Below are 26,673 nucleotides of genomic sequence, written 5' to 3'. Positions count from 1 at the left end.
CAATACACTGCCACAAGCCCCCTGTGCCATCACACACATTACACTGCCACAAGCTCCTTGTCAAACACAGACACACAACATTGACATCAACCCCCTGCTGCCCTCACACACAACACTGACATCCGCACCCCTCACTTACATTTAGGTGCTCCTCTGCTGCATCGCCCCTCGCTGCTCAGACAGGAAGTGAAGTGAGCACTTCCTGTCTGAGGCCAATCAGCAACAGGCCTCACGATTGGCCACCAATGATTTGATCGCGGCACACCCCCCACTCGCTCGCTCCCCCCTTTTCCTACGTACTATAATCATCATCATTTATTTATATAGCGCCAGCAAATTCCGTAGCACTTTACAATTGGGAACAAACATTGATAAGACAATACTGGGTAATACATACAGAGAGGTAAGAGAACCCTGCTCGCAAGCATACAATCTATAGGACAATGGGAGTTAGAAACACAAGGGCATGTGCTACATCATTTTGGACAATGGACCAGCTAGAATGCAAAGCTAAAAGTATTGAGTGGGCTGTGTGTGTAGCAATGTTGGTCAGAGGGTTGTTGTCTTGCGTTAGCAGTGTAGAGGATGGTAATAGGGTAATCTAGGGAAATTAAGATGATGGTTGAGGAATATCATAACCTTGTCTGAAGAGGTGAGTTTTCAGTGAACGCTTGTAGGTTTGAAGACTAGAGGAAATTCTTATTGTGCGTGGGAGGGAATTCCAGAAAGAGGGTGCAGCCCGGAAAAAATCCTGTAACCGAGAATGGGAGGATGTGATGAGAGTGGAGGAGAGACGTAGATCTTGTGCAGAACTGAGGTGTCAAGTAGGGAGGTATTTCGAGACCAGTGAGGAGATGTATGTCGGTGCAATTTTGTTGATGGCCTTGTATGTTAGTAGAAGAATTTTATATTGGATTTGTTGAAATACAGGCAGCCAATGTAGAGACTGATAGAGTGGTTCAGCAGAGGTAAAACTGTTAGTAAGGAAAATCAATCTAGCCGCTGCATGCAAAATAGATTGTAGGGGTTCAAGTCTGACTTTGGGAAGACCAGTAAGAAGGGAATTGAAATAGTCGATGCGGGAGATGATGAGTGCATGAATTAATGTTTTTGCAGTGTCTTGTGTCAGATATGTGCGTATTCTGGAAATGTTCTTTAGGTGTATGTAACATGATTTAGATAGAGTTGATGTGGGGAATAAACGACAGTTGTGAATCAAGGATTACACCTAGGCAACGAGCTTGCGGGGTGGGATTTATGTTCATGTTATCAACAGAAATAGAAATGTCAGGCAGGAAGCTTCTGTTTTTGGGTGGGAATATTATTAATTCAGCTTTTGAAAGATTGAGTTTGAGTTGGCGAGAAGACATCCAAGATGAAATGGCAGAAAGACAGTCAGTAACGCGAGACAACACAGATGGTGAAAGATCAGGAGATGATAGATAAATTTGTGTATCATCCGCATAGAGATGATACTGAAATCCAAAGGAGCTTATTAGTTTTCCAAGACAAGTGGTGTAGATAGAGAATAGCAGAGGACCTAGGACTGAGCCTTGTGGTACTCCAACTGATAAAGGAAGTGGAGCAGAGGGGACCCCAGAGAAATTAACACTGAAAGAGCGATTAGATAGGTAGGATGAGAACCAGGATAGGACAGTGCCTTCAAGACCTAGGGATTGTAGCGTTTGTATGAGGAGAGAGTGGTCAACAGTGTCAAATGCAGCAGAGAGATCCAGGAGAATTAGAAGAGAGTAATGGTTATTATTTTTTGCTGTGATCAAATCATTAACAACCTTGGTCAGTGCAGTCTCTGTGGAGTGTTGAGAGCGAAAGCCTGAATGAAGAGGATCCAACAGGTTGTTTGCTGTAAAAAAGTGTGTGAGGCGAGTGTAGGCAATTCTTTTGAGAAGCTTGGAGGGGCATGGGAGCTGGGAGATGGGGCGGTAATTTACGAGAGAGTTAGGGTCAGAATTCAGTTTTTTTTAAAATGGGAGTAATCACTGCATGCTTGAATAGTGATGGAAAAATACCAGTAGAAAGAGATAGATTACAGATTTTAGTTAGAGGGGGAATGAGCACAGGAGATAGGGACATACCAATTTGTGAGGGAATGGGATCAAGAGGACAGGAAGTAGAGTAGGAAGATGAGAAGAGAGTAGAAACTTCCTCTTCATTTGTGGGATCAAATGAAGAGAGAGTGTCAGAGGGTGCTACAAAGGAATTGAGCCGATTGCTTGTCAAGGGAGATGATACCATTTCAAGCCTGATCTTATCAATTTTGTCCTTGAAATAGGAAGCAAGATCCTGTGCACTGATGTTAGTTGGAGGATTTGGGGCAGGAGGATTCAGAAGAGAGTTAAATGTGTTAAAGAGGCATTTGGGGTTAGAAGCCTGAGCATAGATGAGAGATTGGAAGTATGCTTGTTTAGCAGTGTCCAGAGCATTTCTATAGGAGTAGTAGATATCAGTGTATGTGATGAAATCATTAGAGGCACGCCAGTGACGTTCTGCTTTACGAGAAAGTTTTTGTAGAGTTCGTGTTACTGTAGTGTGCCATGGTTGCCAACGAATTCTACGCGAAGTATGTACTGTCGCTGGAGCCACTTGATCTAGGGCAGTTGCTAGGGTTTGATGAAAATGGGGTACTGTCCGATCAGGGGAGGAGAATGTAGAAATTGGGGAGAGAAGGTGTTGGAGAGAGGTGGAAAACTGTTGAAAATCAATAGAGTTGAAATTCCTGCGGTTGTGAGGAGGCTTGGAAGAATTTGACACTACGGAGAGTAAAGAACTGGGGGTGAGCAAGTAGCTAATAAGGTGATGATCCGAGAGGGGGAAAGGAGTGTTAAGGAAATGAGAAACTGAGCATAGTCTAGAGAAAACAAGATCAAGACAGTGGCCTTCCTGATGAGTAGCGGATTCAATCCACTGGGAGAGATCAAGTGAGGAGGTTAGAGAGAGTAGTTTGGAAGCAGCATTGGAACGTGGATTAGAAATAGGGATGTTGAAATCACCCATGATGATGGTGGGGATATCAGTAGATAAGAAGTGAGGGAGCCATGCAGAGAAGTGTTCAAGAAATTGTTCGTGTGGACCAGGGGGGCGATAGATGACAGCAACACACATAGAGAATGGGTTAAAAATCCTAACAGCATGTACTTCAAAAGATGTGAACGTGAGTGATGGGACACTTGATAGAACTGTGAATGTGCACTGTGGGGAGAGAAGTAGTCCAACCCCCCCTCCTTGTCTGCCTCCCGGTCTGGGGGTGTGGGTGAGATGGAGACCACCATGTGAAAGTGCTGCAGGTGAGGCAGTGTCTGATTCCTTGAGCCATGTTTATGTTATTGCTAGAAGCTTGAGGTTGTTTGAGAGGAAGAGATCATGAATGGAGGTAAGTTTGTTACAAACAGAACGTGCATTCCAAAGGGCACATTTAAAGGACTTTGGAAGAGATGGGAGACGGGTGATGCATTTAAGGTTTGCTGGATTTCTGTAGTGTTCAGATATATGCGTGTGGGAGAATTGAGGGGGACCTGGATTAGGTAATATATCACCAGCTAATAGAAGCAGGGATGAAGAAAGGTAGGTAAGATGATTTTAACATGTGTATTTTTTTAGTATCTGGTGGCAGGGTGCGGCTGTTAAAGTTATTGAATTTAAATAGGAAAACAGTTCATGAGTGTTCACTAGAGGTGAGTGAAGTAATGAAGGGGCAATGTGGACAGAGGTGTGTGTTGCAGGATGGGTGAGGGATGATATAGTCCTAAAGATAATGCCATGAAAAGAGAGAAAGAAAAAAATGTTGGCAAGCATTGGGATTTATGAGTCAAATAGCAAAAATGAGGGAATTAAGGAATTACCTAATTGCAATGTCCAGTGTAATCAGATAAGTAGTGCAGAGCTATGCTGCAGCAAATGTAGTTTATCCATGGATGTCTGGATAGTATAGAGTAATGATGTGGGAGTCATGTGGGGGAATGGGTGGAAATGTTGAATGGAGAGTAGAGATGCTCACTGACCCCCGTGTTTTGGTTTTGGTTTTGGTTTTGGATCTGGATTACCTTCGTGTTTTGGTTTTGCAAAACCACCCTTGCGTGTTTTGGTTTTGTTTTGCTATTTTCATTAAAAATCAATGTTTTTGGTCCTAAAATAACCAAATTTAGTGCTCCACCTGTTTCTAGGATAAGTAATGTAATTGTAAAGCTAATAAATTATCCAAAAAACTGTTTAATTCCTGGTAGCCCTTCATTAATTCTACACACAAACCAGATTGTCTTCCTCTCCATCTATGAATATTGGCAATGCAGCCATCGTCTTTGGATGTATATTACACCCTACACTTATACTTAAATATGTAAAGAAATGGACAAAGGCAGTTTGGCTTCTGTCTCTCTAGGCCCCACTCCAGTTATTGTAAATACCAAAAAATTCAGCCGTTATAGACTGTACAATATTAATAGAAATGGACAAAGGCAGTTTGGTTTCTGTCTCTATAGGCCCCCCTATATTTGTAGAAAATACTAAAAAATTCAGCCATTATAGACTGTACAATATTAATTGAAACGGAGAAAGCCAATTTGGTTTCGGTCTCTATAGGCCCCCCTCCACTTGTATAAAATACAAAAAAATGTAGCCGTTATAGACTGTACAATATTAATTGAAATGGAGAAAGCCAGTTTGGTTTCGGTCTCTCTAGGCCCCCCTCCACTAGTATAAAATACAAAAAAATTCAGCCGTTATAGGCTGTACAATATTAAGAGAAATGGACAAAGCCAGTTTGGGGTCACTCTGTCTATGACACCCTACCCTTAAGGAGAAATTGCCCAAACAGCAGCCTTACAAGACGGTACGTGATATGGAAATACCACAAGTCCCTTTCCTCTTTGGGAGTAGATTGCACCCTACACTTACATAGAAAGTTTTAAAAAGATGTTATTGTCATCATCTTCAGCTTCATCCTCACCCTCATCAGTGTTTATGTCATCATCCAGACTATCAATTCATCGCCGCTTGAATCCGCCATTAGAGAACAGTCAGTGCTTGGATGTCTTGGATGGTGAAGGCCTTCCTAGTGGAAGATGTAGTTCATTTTTATAAACATAATTTTCTCCACATTTTTGGGAAGTAACCTTCTACGGCGATCACTGACTAAGTTCCCTGCTGTGCTGAACACTCGTTCAGAGTACACACTGGAGGGTGGGCAGCTTAAGTATTGCAAAGCAAGTTTGTACATGGGTTTCCAAATGGCCTGCTTTTCTTCCCAGTAAGGAAAGGGACTGTCTGACATTTCCATATCAATTACCTCTTGAAAGTAATCCTCCACCATCCTTTGCATGTTAATACTCATATTGGATGGAGTTATGGGCAAGGTCACACATTTGTTTGAAAAATCCTTCAAACCAGCCCAGGGGGTAAATGTATGAACATGCGGGTTCTTCAACAAATGCGTGTTCAGGGATTAAATTTCAAGCGGCGCTGCATTGTAAAGGGAAGTTTCCCTTTACAATGCAGCGCCGCTTGAAATTTAATCGCCGAACACGCTGAACACGCGGGTGTTGAAGAACCCGCATGTTCATACATTTACCCCAGATGTTAAACTGTTCTGGTCTGCCCTCTGCGTCCTCCCTGCTTTTTTTGGGAAAATTCAATTTTTTACGAGCTGCAGCTGCTTGAGAAACTGAATAAGGACATGTCGTCAAGCCAAGGCCCAGTTCAGCAGACAACTTGCTGAGCAATAGCTCCTTGCAAAAGTTCACATCTCGTTCATTTTGAAGCAAAGACTCAATGTAGGTCTTATACCTTGGATCAAGCACAGTGGCCAAAACGTACTCATCCGAACTCAAGATCTTAATAACTCGAGGATCACTGTGAAGCGAATTAAGTACTTGATCGATATGGCCAACATACTTTGCGGAATTGCTTGCTTTCATCTCCTCCCTCAGTTTCTCAAGCTGCTTTTCCAATAGTCTAATTAAAGGAATGACTTGGCTCAAACTAGCAGAATCTGCACTCACTTCACACATCACAACTTCAAATGGTTTCAGCACCTTGCACAGCACTGAAAGTATTCCCCACTGCGCAAGACTGAAATACATGCCCCCTCCTTTCCCAATGTCATGGCTTGTGCAATACGCTTTGCGCTGTTCCTCCATCCTCTGCAGCATGTACAGGGTGGAATTCCACCTAGTTACCACCTCCTGCTTAAGTTGGTGTCAGGGCAAGTTAAACTGCTCTTGGAGCTGCTGCAATCTCCTTTGCTGTGGCCGAATGCCTGAAATGGCCTGAAATCTTACGGGCCACCGAAAATTCGTTGAATTCGTTGGCATCTCCTGCACCTCACGGTTATTTCGTAGGAAGCTCTGCACCACCAAGTTGATGGTGTGAGCAAAACAGGGAATGTGCTGGAAATCCCCACGCTGTAATGCTCGCACTATATTGTTGGCGTTATCAGAAATTACATATCCTGGGGAGAGTCCAAGTGGTATAAGCCATGTATCAATCACATCTCTTAGTTTGCGTAACAAATTGTCAGCTGTAAGCCGTTGATACAAAGAGTGGCCTGGCTGTGACAAATGTTACGTAGTGGTGTACATGCTGCTGCTGTTCCTGCTGGTGAAGGTGAATGACCAACCCAGTGGGCTGTCACAGTCATATAGTCTTTGGTTTGACCACTTCCACTTGTCCACATATCTGTGGTTAAGTGGACAGAATGGCATTTTTCAGCGTAATCTCTACATTTGTACAGACTTTTTGGTATAGTTGTGGAATAGCTTTACGGGAAAAATGGTGTCGCGATGGAATTCTGTAACGCGGACACAAAACCTCAATTAACTGTGAAAAACTAGCTGCGTTTATTGTGGAGATTGGACGCAGATCTAACACTAACATGGCAGCCATGGCGTCTGTGATTCGCTTGGCGACTGGGTGACTGCTGTCATATTTGCTTCCCCTAGCAAATGTTTCACAGTTAATTGTTTAAATGTAGGACTGCTCTTTTTCTTGGCCTTCCTCTGGGCTGATGATTCACCCCCAGCAGCAGCAACAGCAGCAGCAGTGGGACTAACACTTTGTTCAGAGGAATCAATAATAGTGCAGGAGTCATCCAGCCTTAATAATTGGGATGCAGGGCTAACTCCGAGCGCTACTGAGGATATTGATGAGGATGGTGTGGTGGGTGTATTTTGTAGCCGTCGGGATGTCGGTAAGCGGAGGGTCCTAGCTGATGATGGAGTGCTTGTAATTTTTTTGGAAGAACTTTCAGCTTTTCCCAACACTTTGCCATGAACTCTTGTCAAATGGTGTAACATAGACGAGGTTCCAAGATGGTTAAGGTCCCTCCCTCGACTGACTGTCGCTTGACATACACTACAAATGGCTATACAGTTGTTGTCTGGATTGGGGTAGAAATAATTCCACACATAAGAAGTGGATTTTTTTGTTTTATGGCCTGGCATGACAATGGCCTTTTTCTTGTCACATGCCAGAACTGCTGCCACTGGTGCAGGACTAACACAAACAACCTCATCCTCATCAACATCCTCATTAGCGCTTTCGTCACCTCCACAAATCTCCCCCTCATCCTCTTCTATTTCCAAAGTGGCATCCTCAATTTGTGTATCACCGGCTACACTCGGGCTGTTCAGGCACACATCAGCAGAACTGCTGAAAGGGTCCCTCTTTATGGGTACACTTACAGATCGCTCACGATTAGACATCCCACTGTTGGATGGACTCTCCACAGGGATTGGTGTCATTTGTGATTCAGAGCAAACATTATCCTCTAATGCCTTACTGTTATCTTGCAGCTCGGCTTTGACCCGTAACAGTAGTTTTGTACCACTTGTAGGCTCGGTAACATTTTTTGATCTGCCACTAATAGACAAAGGTGAAGGCCTCATTCTCTCTTTGCCACTGTGTGTATAGAATGGCATGTTGACAATTTTTTTTTATCGGCACTTAACTTTCCCTCAGTTACAATTCTTTTGCGCTTCAACGCGGTAAATATTTTTTTGGTGTGTGTTTTTTGGACTGATTTCAAAAGACTATGTAGTTTGACATCGCCTTTCCCAGATGAGGTCCTGGGAACACTACCATCAGGACTGGTGACAGAACCTGGTTGCTGATTCTGCTCATATGTGGACTGCTTAGAATCCATTATGAGACCAACGCACTTGTAATGCTACAAAATGTTTTAGATACTGCTGACAAATATGACTTTTGACAGCCAGAAATATTAATGCAAAAGAATGGGGGACACCCCAAAAGCACTTTGGAGTGCTAAAAATTATTTGGAATATTGCTGACAAACAAGACTTTTGACAGCCAGAAATTTTAATGCAAAAGAATGGGGGACACCCCAAAAGCACTTTGGAGTGCTAAAAATTATTTGGAATATTGCTGACAGATAGTACTTTTGACAGCCAGAAATATTTATGCAAAAGAATGGGGGACACCCCAAAAGAACTTTGGAGTGCTAAATATTATATTTGAAGTCTGCTGACAGATAGTACTTTTGACAGCCAGAAATATTAATGCAAAAGAAAAGGGGACACCCCAAAAGCACTTTGAAGTGCTAAAAATTATATTTGAGGTCTGCTGACAGATAGTACTTTTGACAGCCAGAAATATTAATGCAAAAGAATGGGGGACACCCCAAAGCACTTGTAATAATGAAAAAAAAGACTCCTCTACCCTCCTCTGTTCTCTATCAATTGTTATCAGAATTGTATTCTCTGGCTAATCAGCCTGTGACTACACCCTGCTCTCTCCCTCTGTCAAATGGCGTTGGATTGCTGTGGAGGCGGGTATTTATAATTTTCAAGTATCGCGAGAACCGAGCCCCGAGATCCGACGAAGTCACAATGACGTTCGGCCTCGTTTTGGAATCCGAGCGGGCGGGAGAGTACCGAGCCTACTCGGCTCGGTACTCGAATAGGCAAAGTTCGGGTGGGTTCGGTTCTCGGGGAACCGAGCCCGCCCATCTCTAATGGAGAGTAATAAAGAGCAGGTGATTGAATAGCTGAGTTTTTGCAGAGTCATGAGAGAGGAGAGTGGTTCAAAATCAGTATCAATTCTTCCTAGTTGTGATGGCAGACAAAGCATTCAGTAGAACTGAGAGCACAGTGATAAGATAGGGGACTGAAATAACTGTAGCATGGGTAGGGAGTGGTTGAGCAAGTAGTACAGCAGGCTGATTAAACATAGTGGATTTTGCATTGAAAACAAACTGACAGATAAAACAAACTTTCATGAGATGAGAAGAAAATAAGATCAGAGTCCAAAACAGTCCTCATGCTGCATGGAGCTTGTAGCCAGGGTGAGTTGAAGACATCAGAGGTGGAATATGGAGTTTCAAGTGAATACTGACTGTAGCCTTGTGTAGCTGAGTTAATAGGCAGAATGTTCTTCTCCTATTTCCTCCGGTATAACTCCGAATTATGCTGTTTAATTTTTTTGTTTTACACTTGTATCTATAAACTTAGATATATACACACTAACTATGCAGCCATTCTACAATGAATATATCTGGTTAACAGACACATGTGATCAGTATTCTTCAATCAAGCCCACAATAAACTCCCCCAACCAACACTAGCCATAAAAGGTTTAAACAAACAAATAGTGAAAGGACAACTTGCAATAAGACTGTAGTAATTACCATTAGAAATAAAATGGCATTTTCTTAATTTCAGATCAGATCAGTACTACTCTGTTTAATGTTATTACTGTGATCTTATTTCATAACTAGAGATGCTCACTGCCCCCCGTGAACAGGTTTTGATTTTTGGATCTGGATTAGCTTTGTGTTTTGGTTTTGGCAAAACCGCCCTCGTGTGTTTTGGTTTTGGATTTTTTTTAGAAAAATTCCTAAAATATGCTAAAATCACATAATTCTGATCTTTTTTTGTTCCTACATTATTATTAACCTCAATAACTCTAATTTCAAGCCATTTGCAGTCAATTTTGACCACCTCACAGATCAAAATATTATTTTCATACACTTTCGGACAAACACTGCAGCGACCTGGCCCCCGCCTAACCCCCCCTCATCCGCCCACGCCGGGATGGGAAAAAGAGATAAAAAAAAAGGATCAGGCAAGCCAGGCAGTACAGGGGTTTCCAGAGACTAGGACCCCCCTGCGTGCGCGTGTTTTAGTCATACTTGCCAACTTTTCCATATTGGCTTTAGAGAGATCCCGGGGAGGTGGGCGTGCGGGATGGGGCTTGACGAATTGCATCATTTTTGGCACCGCCCCCTAAACGATCACAATTTTGGCCAATTACAGCAGGGGGTGGGGGTAAAATGATGCGATATTTGCGTCATAATGCTAATGCCACTGATGTATTGCGGGGCGAGAACCGGATGGTTGCCCTGCTCTCCCTGGAGGCCTCTGAGAAATGCGGGAGTCTCCTGGACATCCCGGGCGAGTAGGCAACTATGCGTTAAAGAAAAGCAGCTAATGAATCTCTAGAGAATGAAATGTCTTTTACATTTCTGTCTCCTTTACATAGATGGCGACAGAGCCGTAACTTAGAATTCTAGCGCCTGGGGCGAGAAAGACAAATGCCGCCCCCCAAGTCCTCAATTTTAACCAAATTAACCTAAAATATTCTTAAATTGCGCCCCTGTCGCACAGCCCTAGATACGGCCCTGGATGGCGAAGCCAACCACGTCTTGTACTGGCTCAGCATCAGGGAAAATGCCAGAGTCTTCAGGGAGTGAGGAAGATCACCCCTATTTCAGGGAGTCTCCCTGACATTCAGGGAGAGTTGGCAAGTATGGTTTTATTCGCTTATATTTTGTTATTATTATTGACCAAGTACTCTTGGGAAGAGCTTCTACTAGTACATTGACTATGAGTGCCACAGAGTAAGAAATATGACTTGTGGTGCCATCACTGTAAACAGTTGAAAAACCACTGATTTATACTTAAGTAAACTCCATTGGATCGATCGGTTGCTATGGGGGTGAGCATAGCTCAATTCATACATAAACAAGTACATGCGGCGCTGGTCTCGTTGCTATGGAGACGCGTAGTGTCAGCCTTTTTTGTATTCATTCGAAAGAAGTGACGTTGCAAGCAGCTCCCGTCATGCATTGCGGGGACTGAGCCTGAAAGGGGGAGGAGAGAGTAAGATACAGCAGCGCCGCCATATTGGCACAGCGGAGTAAACTGAAGCTGGGAAACCGGGTACCAGGCAAGTGGGTCACTAAGTGTGGAGGGGGTGTTTTATGTATATAAATACATGTATGCCCATATCCTCTATGTCTTCGTCCATTTTAGAAGTCTGGTATACCGCATATACGTGCTAACCCAGCCCCCAATACATGTAAACCAAATACCTTTCACTGCTCTCTCCCGTCAGTCCATGGAGCCCAGTGGCTGATTGTCGATAATATTTTTTTTGTAAATCGGACCTCAATATGATTTGTGTACGTTGGTATCACCTTCCGCCTGTTTTACATATCCTTTCTCGTTTGTGATATCTGTCTTTCTCTCCTTTCTTCTATTGACACTACAGTATAGTGCTACCTAATGCAAAATATGTGTAACATCTGTCCAGCTGTCCCTTGCTCTGTCTTCCTCTCCGATGGTGTTGATTTCGTAACGATTCACACTCAAAATTAAGAATGAAAAGGTAATATTTATATGTGTATCTGTACCGTGACCCCAGTGAAGATGGTTGACACTGCTTTGCAAGCTACCACTATTTTGAACACACATCACCTTATTCCTATTCCCTTCCAGATTTTATCTGTCTTGTGTGATGCATGGAAAAGATCCATTGTCCCACTGATAGGTCCTTATGGTACTTTTAAAATAGCGTTTTAAACGTTTGTGATTTACTGTGCTTAATACTCGATGTATTGTAAAAACTAGTTTTTTTTAAATTTTTTAAACTATTTTAAAAATTATATTTTAAAGGATGCCATTGTGGGCATCTATGACAACTTAAGTGCTTCTTTTTGTTCATAATATATATTAGGTTTTTTTGGACACTTGGTGCAGCAAGGATTCATTGATGATTTTGGTATGATGCATAGTTTTTTAATAGAACCATATGTGGGAAAATCCCACAGATACTCTATTTGATTGAGATCTTGGGAATTTGGAGGCCAAGTCTACACCTTGAATTCTTTTTCATGTTCCTCAAACCGTTCCTGAACAATGTTTTTAGTGTGGCAGGGTGCATTATCCTGCTGAAAGAGGACATAGCCATCAGGGAAAACTGTTGTTATGAAGGGGTGTACTTGGTCTGCAACAATGTTTAGGTGTCAAAGTGATTGCCAGGACCTAAGGTTTCCCAGCAGGACATTGCTACTTTGGGCTTGCCTTCCTCCCATAATGTATCCTGATGCCATCTCTTCCACAGGTAAATGACGCGCCCGGCCGCTCACATGATTTAAAAGAAAACGTGATTCGTCAGACCAGGCCACCTTCTTGCATTGCATTGCATTGCATTGCAGCTTGCTATGGGTGTTCTGACGCCTTTCTATCATAAATAAAGATATGAAAGATTGTTGCATCATTTTAAGTTGCTAGTTCAAGACTAGGTACTCACTACAGAAATTTTCTTCCGATGTGTTAGCTAGAACTCTTTTTACCAACAACTGAGTTAAAGAAGAAAATATCTCCCGATCAGCATGCTGATTCATGTGAACACACTATGCACATTTTGCAAGATTTACCTTCATCTGTCATAAACATCAGCTGAAAAGGTCATGACTGTAAACTTTATGGAGATCCTGAACGTGAGTGCATACACACTGCAGAATTGGAACAACATTGTTCCATTGCTGAACGAGATTTTCAGTTCAGTTTGGAAATCAAATGAAATGATATGATAAGCTTTGGATCGACAATCGCTCGTAGTTGCAGTGTACACTCAAATGCAACATCGGGCAGAACAGTTGTTTATTGGGTGATTGGACCAATAATCAGCTGAAAACCCTGTAGTGTGTACCTAGTCTAAGGATTGTTGACCCAGTAATATAATTTCCCAGATATTGCTCATATAAAATTAGGGCGCTACTACAAAACTGGACTATATGAAAGCGTATAGAAGAGGTTCTTTTGGTAGTCCTATAAATTACAAATTATAGATGAATTAATTGTTCGTCTCGTCAAAAACAACTTTATTACAATTTGCTTAATTTTGTTAAAATCAGGAAAATAGTGATTTAGAGTTAAGTGAAAAATAAAATGTGATAATAAGATTTTTGAATGGACTTTATCATTTCAGTTTTTACTATTCATTCATTGCTATTTAATTTGTAGATCATCGGTTCAAAATTCCCTTCTGATAAAGTTATTGACCTTATTATGTTCTATATAATTGATGTTATTCAGGCAGTTAAGTAAGATCAGAATGTTCAATAGGAACTATCGATCCTTTCAATGTGTATATATAATGGATCTTGTGTTTAATACTACATACTACTCTGTTTAATGTTATTACTCTGATCTTAATTCATAACTAAAGATGCCCCCCCCCCGTGAACTTGTTTTGGATCTGTATTCGCTTCGGGTTTTGGCTTTGTCAAAACCTTCCTCGTGTGTTTTGGTTTTGGATCTGTATTTTTTCGAAAAATTCCTAAAATATGCTAAAATCACTTAATTTTGCTCCTTTTTTTTTTTTGTTTTTTTTTTGTTCCTACATTATTATTAACCTCAATAACACTAATTTTAAGTCATTTGCAGTCAATTTTGACCACCTCCCAAGTCACAATATTATTTTCATACACTTTCGGACAAATACTGCAGCGACCTGGCTGGATGCTAAGCGACAGAGCAATGACACGGCGGTTCCTAGCACATCTAGGACACATTGGCACACAGCAGTGGCAGAAAAGAAAAGTGGTGCAAGATGGAATTGTCCTTGGATCATGAAACCAGTTATGGTGCATTTGATTGCTCCACCTATTTATTGGATAATTGAGGTAATTTTACAGCTACTACATGGCAATGAGTGCTGAAACCCCCCCCCCCCCCCCCTTCCCTCCCCGTTCGTCACTGTGCTCCGAATCAGCCCCAATTCCCATAAAATTATAGTCTAGTTAGGTACTTTTGATATAAGGTGCAGATTACAAACACTTGATGAAACAGCAGCAATGTGGAAGGTAATACATATACACGTCTATTTAGACATCCATGCTTACATTACTTCTGCAAGCAACGTTGTTCTTTGTTATTAAAACTGTTGTCTTTATACGGTTCAAAAAAATTAAAAATAATCTATAGTTGCCAACACTGGCAACTTGTTTCCCGGGAGGTCCGGGAGGCAGGTGGGTGTTCGGGGGCGAAGCTCGAAGCATTGCATCGTTTGCCCCGAAGCCGGCATCACTTTTTTGGGGCGGGGCCACAATGGCGCATACTCTTCCCAAGTACACACTGGAGGATGGGCAGCTTAGGCAGTGCAAAGCGAGTTGGTTCATGGGTCTCCAAATACCCTATTTTTCCCCCCAGTATGTAAAGGGACTGTCTGATGTGTCTATTTCTATGCTGTCGTGAAAATAATCCTCCACCACCCTTTGGATGCTGATAGTAGGATCAGGTGTAGTTATGGCGGAGGTGTCGCGTTTTTTGGTCAATTCCTTTAGACCAGACCAGATGTCAAAATTTGGAGTCATCTGCATCATCCCTGGGTCTCTTAGGAAAGCTAAGTTTTTTCCTAGCAGCAGTTGAGTGAAAGGAGGAGAAGCTGTTTTGTCATGTAATATTTGAGCTGTCATCTTGCTCGCCGGGAGCGCCTTGCATCTCTTCAGATCTGGGTCAGTTGGAAACAAAGAGAAGACATCGCTCTTAAACCGAGGATCAGGCACAGTCACCAAAATGTAGTGATCCGATTTCAAGATTTTGATAACTCTTGGATCCTGGCGAAGAAAATAAAGTACTTGATCTACAAGTCCGACATACTTAGCGTAATTGCTTTGTTCAATCTCCTCCTTCAGTTTCTCAAGCTGCTTTTCCAGAAGTTTAATTAAGGGAATCACTTGACTCAAGCTAGCAGTTTCTGAACTCGCTTCACAGGTGACTACTTCAAATGGTTTCAGCACCTTGCACAACACAGAAAGTATTCTCCACTGTGCTTGACTAAAATACATCCCCCCTCCTTTCCCAATGTCATCGCTTGTGGAGTAAGCGTGGATGGGTTTTCGCTGTTCCTCCATCTGCAGAAGCATATACAGGGTGAAATTCCACCTTGTCACCACCTCTTGCCTCAGTTGGTGGCAGGGCAAATTAAATTGCTCTTTCAGCTGCTGCAATCTCCTACACGCTGTTGCCGAATGCCGGAAATGTCCAGATATTTTATGGGCCACAGACAGCATCTCCTGCACGTCCCTGTCATGTTTTAAAAAGCTCTGCGCCTCCAACTTTATTGTGTGAGCAAAACAGGGAATGTGATAGAATTCACCCAGCTGTAATGCTCTCACAATATTGATGGCGTTATCAGAAATGACATATCCCGAGGAGAGTCCAAGCGGGATAAGCCATGTTGCAATGACATTCTCTTTGTGTGTAACCTATATAACACCGTACAATTTAACTGCAAAGTCAGAAGAAAAGCCTGCTAGCCCTAGTATTTGTATTTCAGCAATGACAATTAGCAATGGAGCTCTCCTCTTTGTGTGTTACCTATATAACACTGTACATTATGGGACTACAGATTTAGAAGACCAAGCCTGCCCTATTCTATTTCAGCAATGACCATTAGCTCTCCTGAATGTCACTGTTGACTTTGAAGAACACTGCTACCCCCTCCTCTTTCTATTCTACCTATGTTGCTGCCCAACTGCTCCACCTTCTGTGTCCCTTTGTGAAATGACGCTTTATTGCGGCAGTACTTATAGAATGCAAAACTCGCGAGACAAAGTAACAATGACGTTTTGCTTTGTTTTCAATTCCGAAAAGCACGAAAGTGGCTCGGTACTCAGATGTGCTAAGTTCTGGTATGTTCGGTTCTTGGGGAACCGAGCCTGAGCATCTCTATTCATAACCTTGGATCCACTTTCTTAGATATAGTCTCAGATATAAACAGAATTGCAAGGTGCTTAACCCAGATGTGCAATCTCTCTTATTTATGAGTTCTTCAAAGAATACATTTGCTATTCTTTGTAAAATATTGTGTTCCCAGGTTATATAAAATGTAACATCCTCATTTTGCTGTTAAATAATCAAATGTATCAACTTACTTTGACATCTTTAGCTTTCATATATAGTGAATTGTTAACAAAATACTGGATTGGCTTAATCTTCCATTAATGGTTGCCCTTGCAACCAAGAAAGTACATGGGCTTTGTCCTGACCTTGTGACATCACTGCAATAGTTTTCTGTTATAACAATTATATACAAGCACACTGCATCTTCTCATTGGTTTAGTTATCTCTCCATGAGCCTTTCGTCCTCCCAAGCAGTTAACCTGGTGCTGAAAGAGTATACCTTTCTGTAAGATACTCTGTTAGGCAGAATTTGTGGGAGAATGCATGATGCTTGTGTAAAATACCTTACCTGGATATTAACATTATAGTATGATTAGTTTCATGTATACATTTTTAATATAAGTGTATGTGTGCTGCATACTATTGTCCTGTTTTATCAGTGAAAGTGTCCTGCAGTGGGCTCTCTGACAGGAAGCTAAATGAACCTGGAGGAAAACAGGATTATCTAAACAAATTCCTGATAGTCATAATATATTCTTTTTATTGAAGAAAGAAGTGAAAGGAATGTCATGTGACAAAACATAATTGGTAATAAGCATCAAACTAGGGGTTCAACACTACCATATAACAGAAGTCCTAAGCATATACCGAAAAGATTAACACATTTTTAATAGTTTCAATAAGGAATAGGCAAATTGTCTTTGCAGAATCTATATACTCTATTAAATATACAAATTAATAATATGAAAATGGTAAAATAAAACAGCATGGAGAAGGTAAGGAGGTGTGAGAGAGCAGGGGAGATTTTGTGGGTCAGTAGCCTAGTCTGGTAAAGGAGGCTATTCAGGTTAGACACGGGGCATCGGTATTAAGAATTTACAGTTTATAGCAAATATCTATTTGGACAAGTTGTGGCATACTGTAAGTTTTTATTTCTTGAAACTTTAACCATCTGATCCAAATGTAATCTGTTATTCTGTATGAGGATGAGCATATTGTCTCTCTCGCATCCTTGTAAAACTCCATTCTTGCATTTGAGATTACTGCTTTTGTAGCACTGTTTAAGTGTCTCACTAGGGGTTTCTTATAGTATTGGGTGGTCGGAAAGGAGGTCTCGTTTAACAGCCAGAAGCTGTGGTTGTATGGAATGTCACTCTGATAATTTCTTTAGATACAGAGTTCACCCCTTCCCAAAATTGTCAGTCTTGGGCAGTCCCAATAGCCAGGTTACATCTCCAACAAGTGTCAGGAGTTCCAAGACACCACCTGGTTAGGATCTTGTAGTGAGTCTCAGTTACCGCTACACTGAGTGAGCCTGCTACTTTCCTGGATTGTCTCATAGGTCGCTATCCCAGTCTCTAATGAATTAAGCTAATGTGCCGAAACGATTCTATTCGGAGCTTATAAATCCATGATGATGATGATGATGATGAATGCATGGGGAAAACTAAGCAACACAAATGGCTTTGAATGGTGTGAGCTTATGTGTACGTAGGAAGAGTCAACTGAATATAGTGCCAAAATTCAGAAGTAGGCATTTGTTTATATTATTAATACCGTTTTCCCTAATAGGAATTTGAAATTGCATATGTAGCATTTTGCATTTGTAGATTACCTGTACATCGCTTCCGGTTATGCATTGCGTGGTTCGTAATTGTGGAAGCTGTTAAATCTGTCGGCCCATTAGAAGACTGGCACAAAGTGGCAGTCAGGCTGGTGTCAGTAAAAAGCATAGGCCATATGTGCTGCTAATTTGTTTTTTAAAATTGCTAAATAGGTACATGTTTTCATCTAGCAGATAAGAAAAAACATTAAATGATAATTGCTGTAATCTGTTAGAAGCTATGAACTAAAGAAGTGTTTTTTCCCTACCAGCTAAAAAAAATGCTGAAACACACTTAGGTTTTGTAAAACGCAGAGATATTTCAAAAGCAAATAACTGCTGTAGATTTATGTGAAAGAAAAACAAATTAATTCCCTTAAAATTAAATAATCAAAGCCAGCCACAAAATATATTCATATCCACCGTTTGTTTCTTTCCTTGTCTCGTATTGATATGCTTCCTATTTGCATATTCTGTCACTTCATAGTTTCAAAGTTTTAGGGTCATGACATTTTAACTGGAGTTGGTTCATGTCAGCCGGACATGTATGAGACTGTGGGGTATATATACTAAACTGCGGGTTTGAAAAAGTGGAGATGTCGCCTATAGCAACCAATCAGATTCTAGCTGTCATTTTTTAGAATGCACTTAATAAATAACTAGAATCTGGTTGCTATCAGCATTCTGGGGCTGAGGTGTTGCTGCCCATGTAAGGCTTGTAGCACCTGTATTTTAGGACAGATGTCAGGCCTCTGTTTGTGCTTGCGTATGCCATGTATAACTGAATTGTCAAGTTTTTTTTGTAAAATTATCCATGATCCTTAAATTAGAGAGTGAGATTGAAATATCACATAAGGAGGCACTTCTTTACAATAAGTGTGATCTATCAATGTCCGTGTTCCAGCAGATCTGGTTATGACTATAAGGCTAGGTGCACTCTACAGAAAATTTCTTCTTATGCGATATCGCTAATGTTTTTTTTTTTTACTGAAACTCCCGATCAGCATGCCAATTCGTATGTACACACTATACACGATTTACCTTCAAGATTTACCTTCAGATCGGTGCTCTTCATCTATTACAACCATCAGCTGAAAAGATTGTGATTGCGAACTATATGGAGAGCTGCTTACACTGCTGTTCATGAGTGCGTGCACACTGCGGAATTTGTCCAGCATCGTTCCATTGTTTATAGAGGTTTTTTTTTTTAATCCATTTTTATCAAATGAAACGATACAATGTGTTTTGGAACAAGAAAACATGATCGTGGGAGCGTACACACTATTGCGATATCTGACCTAATGGTCATTTATCTTGTGACGGGCACAATAATTGGGTGAAAAACGTGTAGTGTAAACCCAGCCTAAGGATCAGACTAGATTGAGCTATTTTTTTTTCCTTTTCTTACAATTGGTAAGTAACTATGACATGCCTCAGTTTCACAATGCTAAAAGGGTATTATAATTTGCATGCATGGTGCTAAATACAAGTATTTTTAAGAGGTTTGCTAGTGCACACCTTCTGTATTTACTTACAGTGTATTTCTTTCCATAGCTCTCTGTCCTAGGCGCCAGGTGGATACTGCCCACCGGAGCTGAAACTCGTGGTGAACGCTATCCCCTTTTCCCTTCCCTTCCCTCCTGCACCTTGCAGTTGCCATGGACCAAGATTATGAGCGGCGCCTCCTGCGACAAATTAACCTCCAGAATGAAAATACTATGCCTTGTGTAGGTTGCATAACTGTTACTTTTTGTCATCTGCTTGTAAGTGTATCACTCTGACAATTACTCTCCCAACATAACCTCTTTCAACCACAAATCAGTGGTCTGCTCCTGTGTTAAAACTCTTTTTCTAGTTGCAGCAGCCTGGGCTCTGTAAAGCAATGTTAAAGAGAAGGAAAAATTACCACAAATGTCCCAATTTACCTAGGAAACATTAACAATTGACAATTAAGGGATGAAAAATAGGGTTGGAGCATTGTATGAAAATGGTTATCAATGGGATGCATGTGGTGATGTATTTGGTGTGTTTTTTTTTTTTCCTATCTGATTTGGAATTAATAAGGACCATAAAGAAGTAAAAAATAAAATAATGGACCATATACTCTCCTGTTGTGGACACATTGATGTCTGGTGTTGTTTGTACTTCAAAACGGCACAAAAGACTGGTTAAAAAATACGTCTCATCTCTTTAAATGATTTTGGTTAGGTGCTGGCTTTCTTTACTGACTATTTATTTGCTGTTTGTTTTTCTGTCTTTCCTGAAATGTTGACACAATGAAAATTGTATTTATTTGGACTAAGGGTAGGTTGTTATGGAGTGATGTGCACTGCACCACAAATATGGGGTCTCTTTAATTTAAAAGATATTGCTCATTCTTAGTTGAGCAGTGTTCAGTCACTAAAATGCCCTTCTCACTCTGCAGGTCTAAAAACACTTGCTGTTTTATTGTGTAACTCCCTCCCCCAAATTCCCCCCTCTTACTTGGTTCTCCCTCAACCATCTTCTACACCCCCTTCAAGCTATTCATTTGTCAATATTCAAGGATTCACCCTCCATTGTTGTATTTTTTAACCCAGCCCACAACATTTCACCCAAAGCTCCTTATGTTGTAGGATATCTCTGTGACCCAACTACAAGTCTGTTATTCAGAGACCACTTGTTTAGGATGAAGACACACCATTTTACTCCACGTATTGCACTTCAGAACTATAAACTAGGTGTAACTATTTTTTTAAACCGTTTGTTAAATTGTGTAAAATCTGTATATCTAAATTTGTGGAAAAGTTTCATGATCGGTCTTGACGATTTAAAGGCTAATAATGTTCCTTATGTATTATAAAGTGTAATCCCTGCTGTAAATTATATTCAAATTAGAAGTCGCTAAAATGTTATATGCCCATATAAAAACATGAGGCCTTAACTGAGTGGTTTTAAACCGGTCACAAAATTCTGTAGAGCTCAATATTTATACAAATAAAACCTCGTTTGTGTAAAATTCCCCTATGCAATTTCCAACTGAAGGATTCTGTGGGTTGCCCAAGACTTTAATCTAATTCATACTGTAGATGCATGCATAACCTTACAAAATGGTTTAATTGTTATGTTTCTATTGTAGAATTTGGCTGGAGTTACCTTTTAAGATCCTCTTGTCCTTTGAAACTATCTGGTTAGAAGACTAAATTATTTTACATTACTTTGAACCAGGTCACATGGAATGAATTAGCAAAAGCATTTGTTGAATTAGAATATTAAATTGTTAAAACCCTATACTGTCATTACAACATTTATTGAGCCAGTTCTCACATAATTCAAAGGAACCAGCTCTTATAGATGCATGAGTTGAATAAATTGAATAATGTATAGATAATTCTATATATTTGGCTAATGTACAAAATGTCATCAAGTAATAGGTTTCCTTAGGCTTGAATCACACATTGCTAGAATTGTGGGTGCAGTCTGTAGATGGTGTTGATAGAAAACTCATAGCAAGCCTGGCGGATATTTTTTTTCTTTCTTAATTTCTCTGATCGAGGACTATATCTTGTAGCACCAGTGTGAGCTTTTATGACTTTCAGATTTCTGATGCTATGCTTGAATTTAGATTGCTTTGTATATCATGTGAAATAACGTACAGCAAAACTATCATCATTTATACAGCGGCACTAATTCCGCAACGCTGTACAGAAAATATTTGTTACTCATATCGGTCCCTGCCCCATTGAAGCTTACAATCTAAATTCCCTAACACACGCAGACTAGGGTCAAATTCATAGCAGCCAAATAACCTACTAGTATGTTTTTGGAATTTGTGAGGGAACCGGAGGAAGCCCACGCAGAAACACGGGAAGAACATATAAACTCCACACAGATAAGACCATGGTTGGGAATCGAACTCATTACCCCAGTGCTGAGAGGCAGAAGTGCTAACCACTGTGCTGCCCTCTATATCTATTGGCCATCTTGCAAGGATGCTATTTGTTGCTAGGTAAAGACAAGGAAATGTTGCTGATAGTTTCAGAATATATAATCTACTTTAGATTTTTTTTAGATTTTTATTTTCAATTATTTTTATAACCTATTTGTAGCAGCTGCCTCATTGATTGCCCTGTCAATGTAATCTTCCATATACATCAATGTTGCATTGTCCCCACTTACTAGAGTAAAACATAAATGTGGAGAAACTGTTTTGTTTTATTTGTGTTACCTCTTTGAATTAAGCATTTTACATAAATTTGGTGTCATTTGTTTACTGCAGAGATACAAAATACATAGTTTTTAAAGTGTGCAACTTTTCAACACCATATACTTTATTGATGGGATTGTGTCAAAAGTTGTAAATAACTTTTGGAAAAGCTATATTAATATAATCATTATGGATCAAAATGACTTTCAAGATGTTTTTTCATTATCTCACAACCCTGTTCTTGGCATACTAAAATATGCATGACTTGTAACTTGCTGTTGTTAAACCCCAGTGATTTCATGATTGCTTTATATGACTGGTACTCAAGTGAACAACCCTGTCTTAATGCCCTTGTTATGTTTTATTTTTCCGTATTCATGCTTGACAACTGTTGAATAGAAAATAAAAAAACCTTATTTAAAAAAAAATATATATAGATATAATCTATCACAAGCAAATGTAGAAGACTATAAAGCTAGCTTGTGTGTAACTCATTTGTTTCATTAATGAATAATCTGTGTCACTAGGAAGAAATTGAAATTGTTTTCTATATATTCTTTGTACTTTGTAAATGTTGCCTAACGGAGTTTAAACATTTGATAGGCAATAAGAAAAAGTTTTGAGTTCAGATCATATTTAGCACTATTTGCAATTCTAGTAATTAATGTCAATTCCAGACTAGTTTCAAATGAGAAAACAAATATTTTAAAGCCATGTAAGGAAGGGGTGTATTTAACATTGTCAGACAATTTGCTCCAAGACAGAGGCAAACCTCAGAAAAAGGCTCAAGCAGATTCCTCCTTGTGTTTTGGGACTGCAGGTTTGTTTTTGGAAGAGGACCAAAGATTGTAATAGTAGATTTTCGGAAGGGATTAGTAGGTCAGATAAGTTTTTGGGGACTTAATGCATGGTATGTATAACAGATAGGCAGGAGAAGTGTAAATCTAGATTTTAGAATGACCATTTCATGTCAGAGAGCATATCACAGTGGTGGGTTGTGAATTGTCATTCAATGATAAAGTGGTAGATGAGGTATATAAAATATCAAGTTTACAGAGTCCTATTTTTACCACCTGAAGCATAAACTTCATCTGCTGGGTGATACGTTTTCGTAGTAGTGGGATATGATTTGGCTTTCCACGAGAGCTGGCTTAAATGTGTTCTAAATAAGTTAATTGTAGGCTTTTTGTTTGTGCTTGCACCAAATAATACTATTTTAGAAGGTGTTATGGAAGTTAGTTTCAACTCATCCAGTTCTTGAGCTCAGATTTAGTTGAGCATTTTAAATCTTACTAATAAGATGCTCACCATCTTCCTCACTCCATATTCAATTTCAAATATCTAAAACACTGAGTTTTATTATAATAATACTAGTACTGTTGTATTTGTTTTAAGTTTAAGAATTATTCTTATGCAAGTATGAAAAAATTATATTTTAAGTTGTGCTTGTATTCAATCTGTCATCTGCACGTTCAGGATGTGCTCAATTTTCAGAGGGTTGGGATGCAAAAACCCTTAGCCAATCAGATATTTGTCATCACAGCAGCACATAGTGTTTTAGAAAATATGCTGCTTTTGTGGGAGGGAGTGCCCTGTTTGCTTGTGTGATTGTGTATGGTTGGCAGGCCTGCATCCTCTGAAGAGGCGAATAGAGGCAAGTGGGAGGTCACAATCTGAGATTTGGATAGAGGAAGGAGATGCTCTGCATTCAACTTGTATTTTGCTTGGTTTTTGCTTTTTGTTTCAATAAGCAATTTTAATGGTATGGGGTTTTTTTTTTTGTTTTTTTCTCATACATTTCTCAACATTCTCATCTCTATTGTTATTGCAGGTGCCAGAAATGAGAAGGACGTTGACCCCATCAAATTCTCCAATGTCTTCTCCGAGTAAACACGGTGATAGGTTTATCCCATCCAGAGCTGGAGCAAACTGGAGTATTAATTTCCACCGGATAAATGTGAGTGGCTAATAATCAAGAGAACTTGGAGATGGTTCAATTAAAAGTTTCTTTCAGAGCTGCACTTTTGTTTTGTTTTTCCATTTGCTACACACAGGGATATTTCTGTCAAAATGACCATCCAATCTCTGCACATGAAGACTTTTTTTCTTCTTTTTTCTGGTCTCTGCCCAAATTTTGTTTATAAAAAATGGTTTAAAATACATTGTGAAACTTTTATATACATCTACCTTTTTCCAGACCTGTATCTACTAGAAATAAAAGTTTGGCTATATTTATGATGTCTTAAATAACAATTATTTGTATCCTCTTTATTACAGGAAAATGAGAAATCCCCCAGTCAAAACAGGAAAGCCAAGGATGCTACATCAGATAGTGGGAAAGGTGGGAAGTTTATTTTATTTTTATTTTTTTTATTTATTTTTTTAAACGAGAGAGCACTTCTGGAAAATTACATTTACATGTAAGTCCCTCCAACTGCTTGTTTTTAATAAACCTACCAATATTTGGTAGGATATTTATTTTTGTGTTTTTACTCCAAGGATCCAGAATCTGAGATGGTGAGCTTTACGTGATAGAAATGGAAAACATAGTTTTTATTTTTTGGACAATTATAGTGGCTTGCCAATAAATGTATTCGGATGCAGTAACAAATTAATATACTGAATAAACGCTACAAAATTCCTGTGTGGTGGAATTCTGACCACCATTTATGTTTGTTAAACCTAAATGGTCTGTTTAGTGTCCTATTGAGCTTGCATTTATTCACTTTAGTGCAAGAATGTATCCACTGCATCAGAAATTCCCTGTCATGTGCAAGTAGAATTGGCACAATGAACATTTTATGTTGGGAAGCTTTCTTTCTCGACCAACTTGTCCATCATCATCATCATTGTTTACTTATATGGCGCCACAGATTTCGCCAAGCCATACATCCGAAAGTGCAGTAAGTAAAATATAAATACAGGAGGCTACAATTAAGCGCAGTAACAAATGCAAGTAACTATCCAAATGACTGGCTCGGTCCAGTTTGGCCATTGAAGTGTGTACCACAGAACTGATAGTTTAGTGCTTAGACATCTTTATTAAATTCATGCCACATACATGGAAGATACTAAATAAAATTCCATAGATCAAACTGCATCTAAATACCATTTAAAGAATAAGTATTTACCTAATTTGCGTTTTCACACATTATGCATGCATGAGGTGAACAAAATAATGTGTTTGCTTGGAAATTCTTACCACTGATCTATACACAAGATTGTGTAATGTCTAAAATTAATTACAAATAAAGACATTTGTTTACACGGTATTTACTAAATAAACCTTAGTAGTATGTTAAGTTTTCTTCAGAAGTAATCTAGTTTGATTGGAGTCCACCTGTGTGCAATGAAAACGAGAGCTCCTCCATTTATTACTGCATTTCCAAATGAGCTTCACCATGAAGATCAAAGAAGATTCAAAGCAAACCTTAGAAAAAGGTTAATAAAAATCACCAGACAGGAAGGCTAAAAGAATATCAGACTGTTAACAAGGAAAGCTGTCAAGTCCATCATAATGAAATGAAGAGAATACAGAACAACTTTGAATTTGCTAGAGTAGGGTGTACTCCAAACTGAATACCTGTGTGAGAAGGACACTTTTTAGGGAGGCCACCAACAAAATTCTGACAGTGTTAAGGTCTTCCATGGCAGAGATGGGAGTAACTGTCCATAGAGCAAATAGCCTGGGCATTTCACACATTTTTGCTTTATGAAAGGGGTTGGCAAATAGAAAGCTGTTGTCCAAAACTTCCCTAATTTGTCATTTTATTTGACAGAAATCATGTGAGAGATCACATACCAAGTTGAAAAAAAGTGTATGCTCTGATGAGCCCAAGATTGAAGGGGTTGGCCTCAATTCTAGGTCCTATGTTTTCCTACGGAAGCTTAATACTGTTCATCATCCCAAGAAGTCTATGTCTACCATGAACCATGGTGGCAGTAATATAATGCTATGGGGATACTTCTCTGCTTCAGGTAATGGAAATTTTGTCAGATAGATGGAACAAGATCTATGTTAAATCTTGGAGGAAAGCCCTGCTAGAAATTTAGGATTTGGGAGAAGATTCTATTCCAGCAGGACAATGACCCAAAGTATACAGCAAAACCTACATTGGAATTGCTTAAATATAAAAAATAAAAAGCCAGATCCTAGAGTGCCCCAGACCTCCGTTCCATCAAGAACTGAGAATTTGCGGAATGCTTTGAAAAATGCTGTTCCCATCAAATACGATGAATACTTATGTAATCAACTATTGTCTGTTTTTGTTGCTTATAATTAAGACAAATATTTCAAATAGTTTTTATTTCACAATATATTGTGTTGATCAGTACCAATAATTTCCAAATAGATTTGAATTCATGATGTAAAACAATGTGAGACACCTTCTTTTTTTTGGTAAATTGAATTTACTCTTAACATACCAGATGCCGATGTACACATAAAATCATTTTTCAAGTTTAAAACCATATTATGTAAGTAGGATGGTGAAGGGTGTTGTTTTGTGTAGGTATGATTTATTTTTATTTTTTTGCGAAGTAAAAAATTGTACATGAACAAAGCTATAATTCCCCCCCACTTTTTTAGATGGCTTGGCATATTCCGCTCTTCTTAAGAACGAACTGTTGGGAGCTGGGATTGAAAAGGTTCAGGACCCCCAAACTGAAGACCGCCGTCTGCAACCATCTACACCAGAAAAAAAATCTCTCTTTACGGTAAC

The 26,673-nt window shown here is 39.6% G+C and overlaps 1 protein-coding gene across 3 annotated transcripts in view; it reads left to right on the top strand.

Annotated features, from left to right (window-relative positions):
• The first annotated feature begins 11,100 nt into the window (after positions 1 to 11,100).
• Positions 11,101 to 26,673, top strand: part of FZR1 (fizzy and cell division cycle 20 related 1) — a 46,439-nt gene continuing 30,866 nt past the window's right edge. The window contains exons 1-5 of one of the 3 annotated variants that reach the window (XM_075204745.1): positions 11,101 to 11,199; positions 19,321 to 19,493; positions 23,784 to 23,909; positions 24,230 to 24,293; positions 26,541 to 26,668. In XM_075204745.1, the coding sequence (XP_075060846.1) occupies positions 19,425 to 19,493; positions 23,784 to 23,909; positions 24,230 to 24,293; positions 26,541 to 26,668 (387 nt within the window). In that variant the 5' untranslated portion in view covers positions 11,101 to 11,199; positions 19,321 to 19,424. Of the gene's footprint in view, positions 11,200 to 11,534; positions 11,641 to 19,320; positions 19,494 to 23,783; positions 23,910 to 24,229; positions 24,294 to 26,540; positions 26,669 to 26,673 lie in introns of those variants that run through there. The other 2 variants (XM_075204746.1, XM_075204747.1) reach the window with 2 other exon arrangements.

This window comes from Mixophyes fleayi, chromosome 1 (assembly GCF_038048845.1).
Source record: "Mixophyes fleayi isolate aMixFle1 chromosome 1, aMixFle1.hap1, whole genome shotgun sequence".
NCBI lineage: Eukaryota > Metazoa > Chordata > Amphibia > Anura > Limnodynastidae > Mixophyes > Mixophyes fleayi.
The sequence above is the reverse complement of the archived record's forward strand: the minus strand, read 5'-3'. Positions and strand labels throughout refer to the sequence as shown.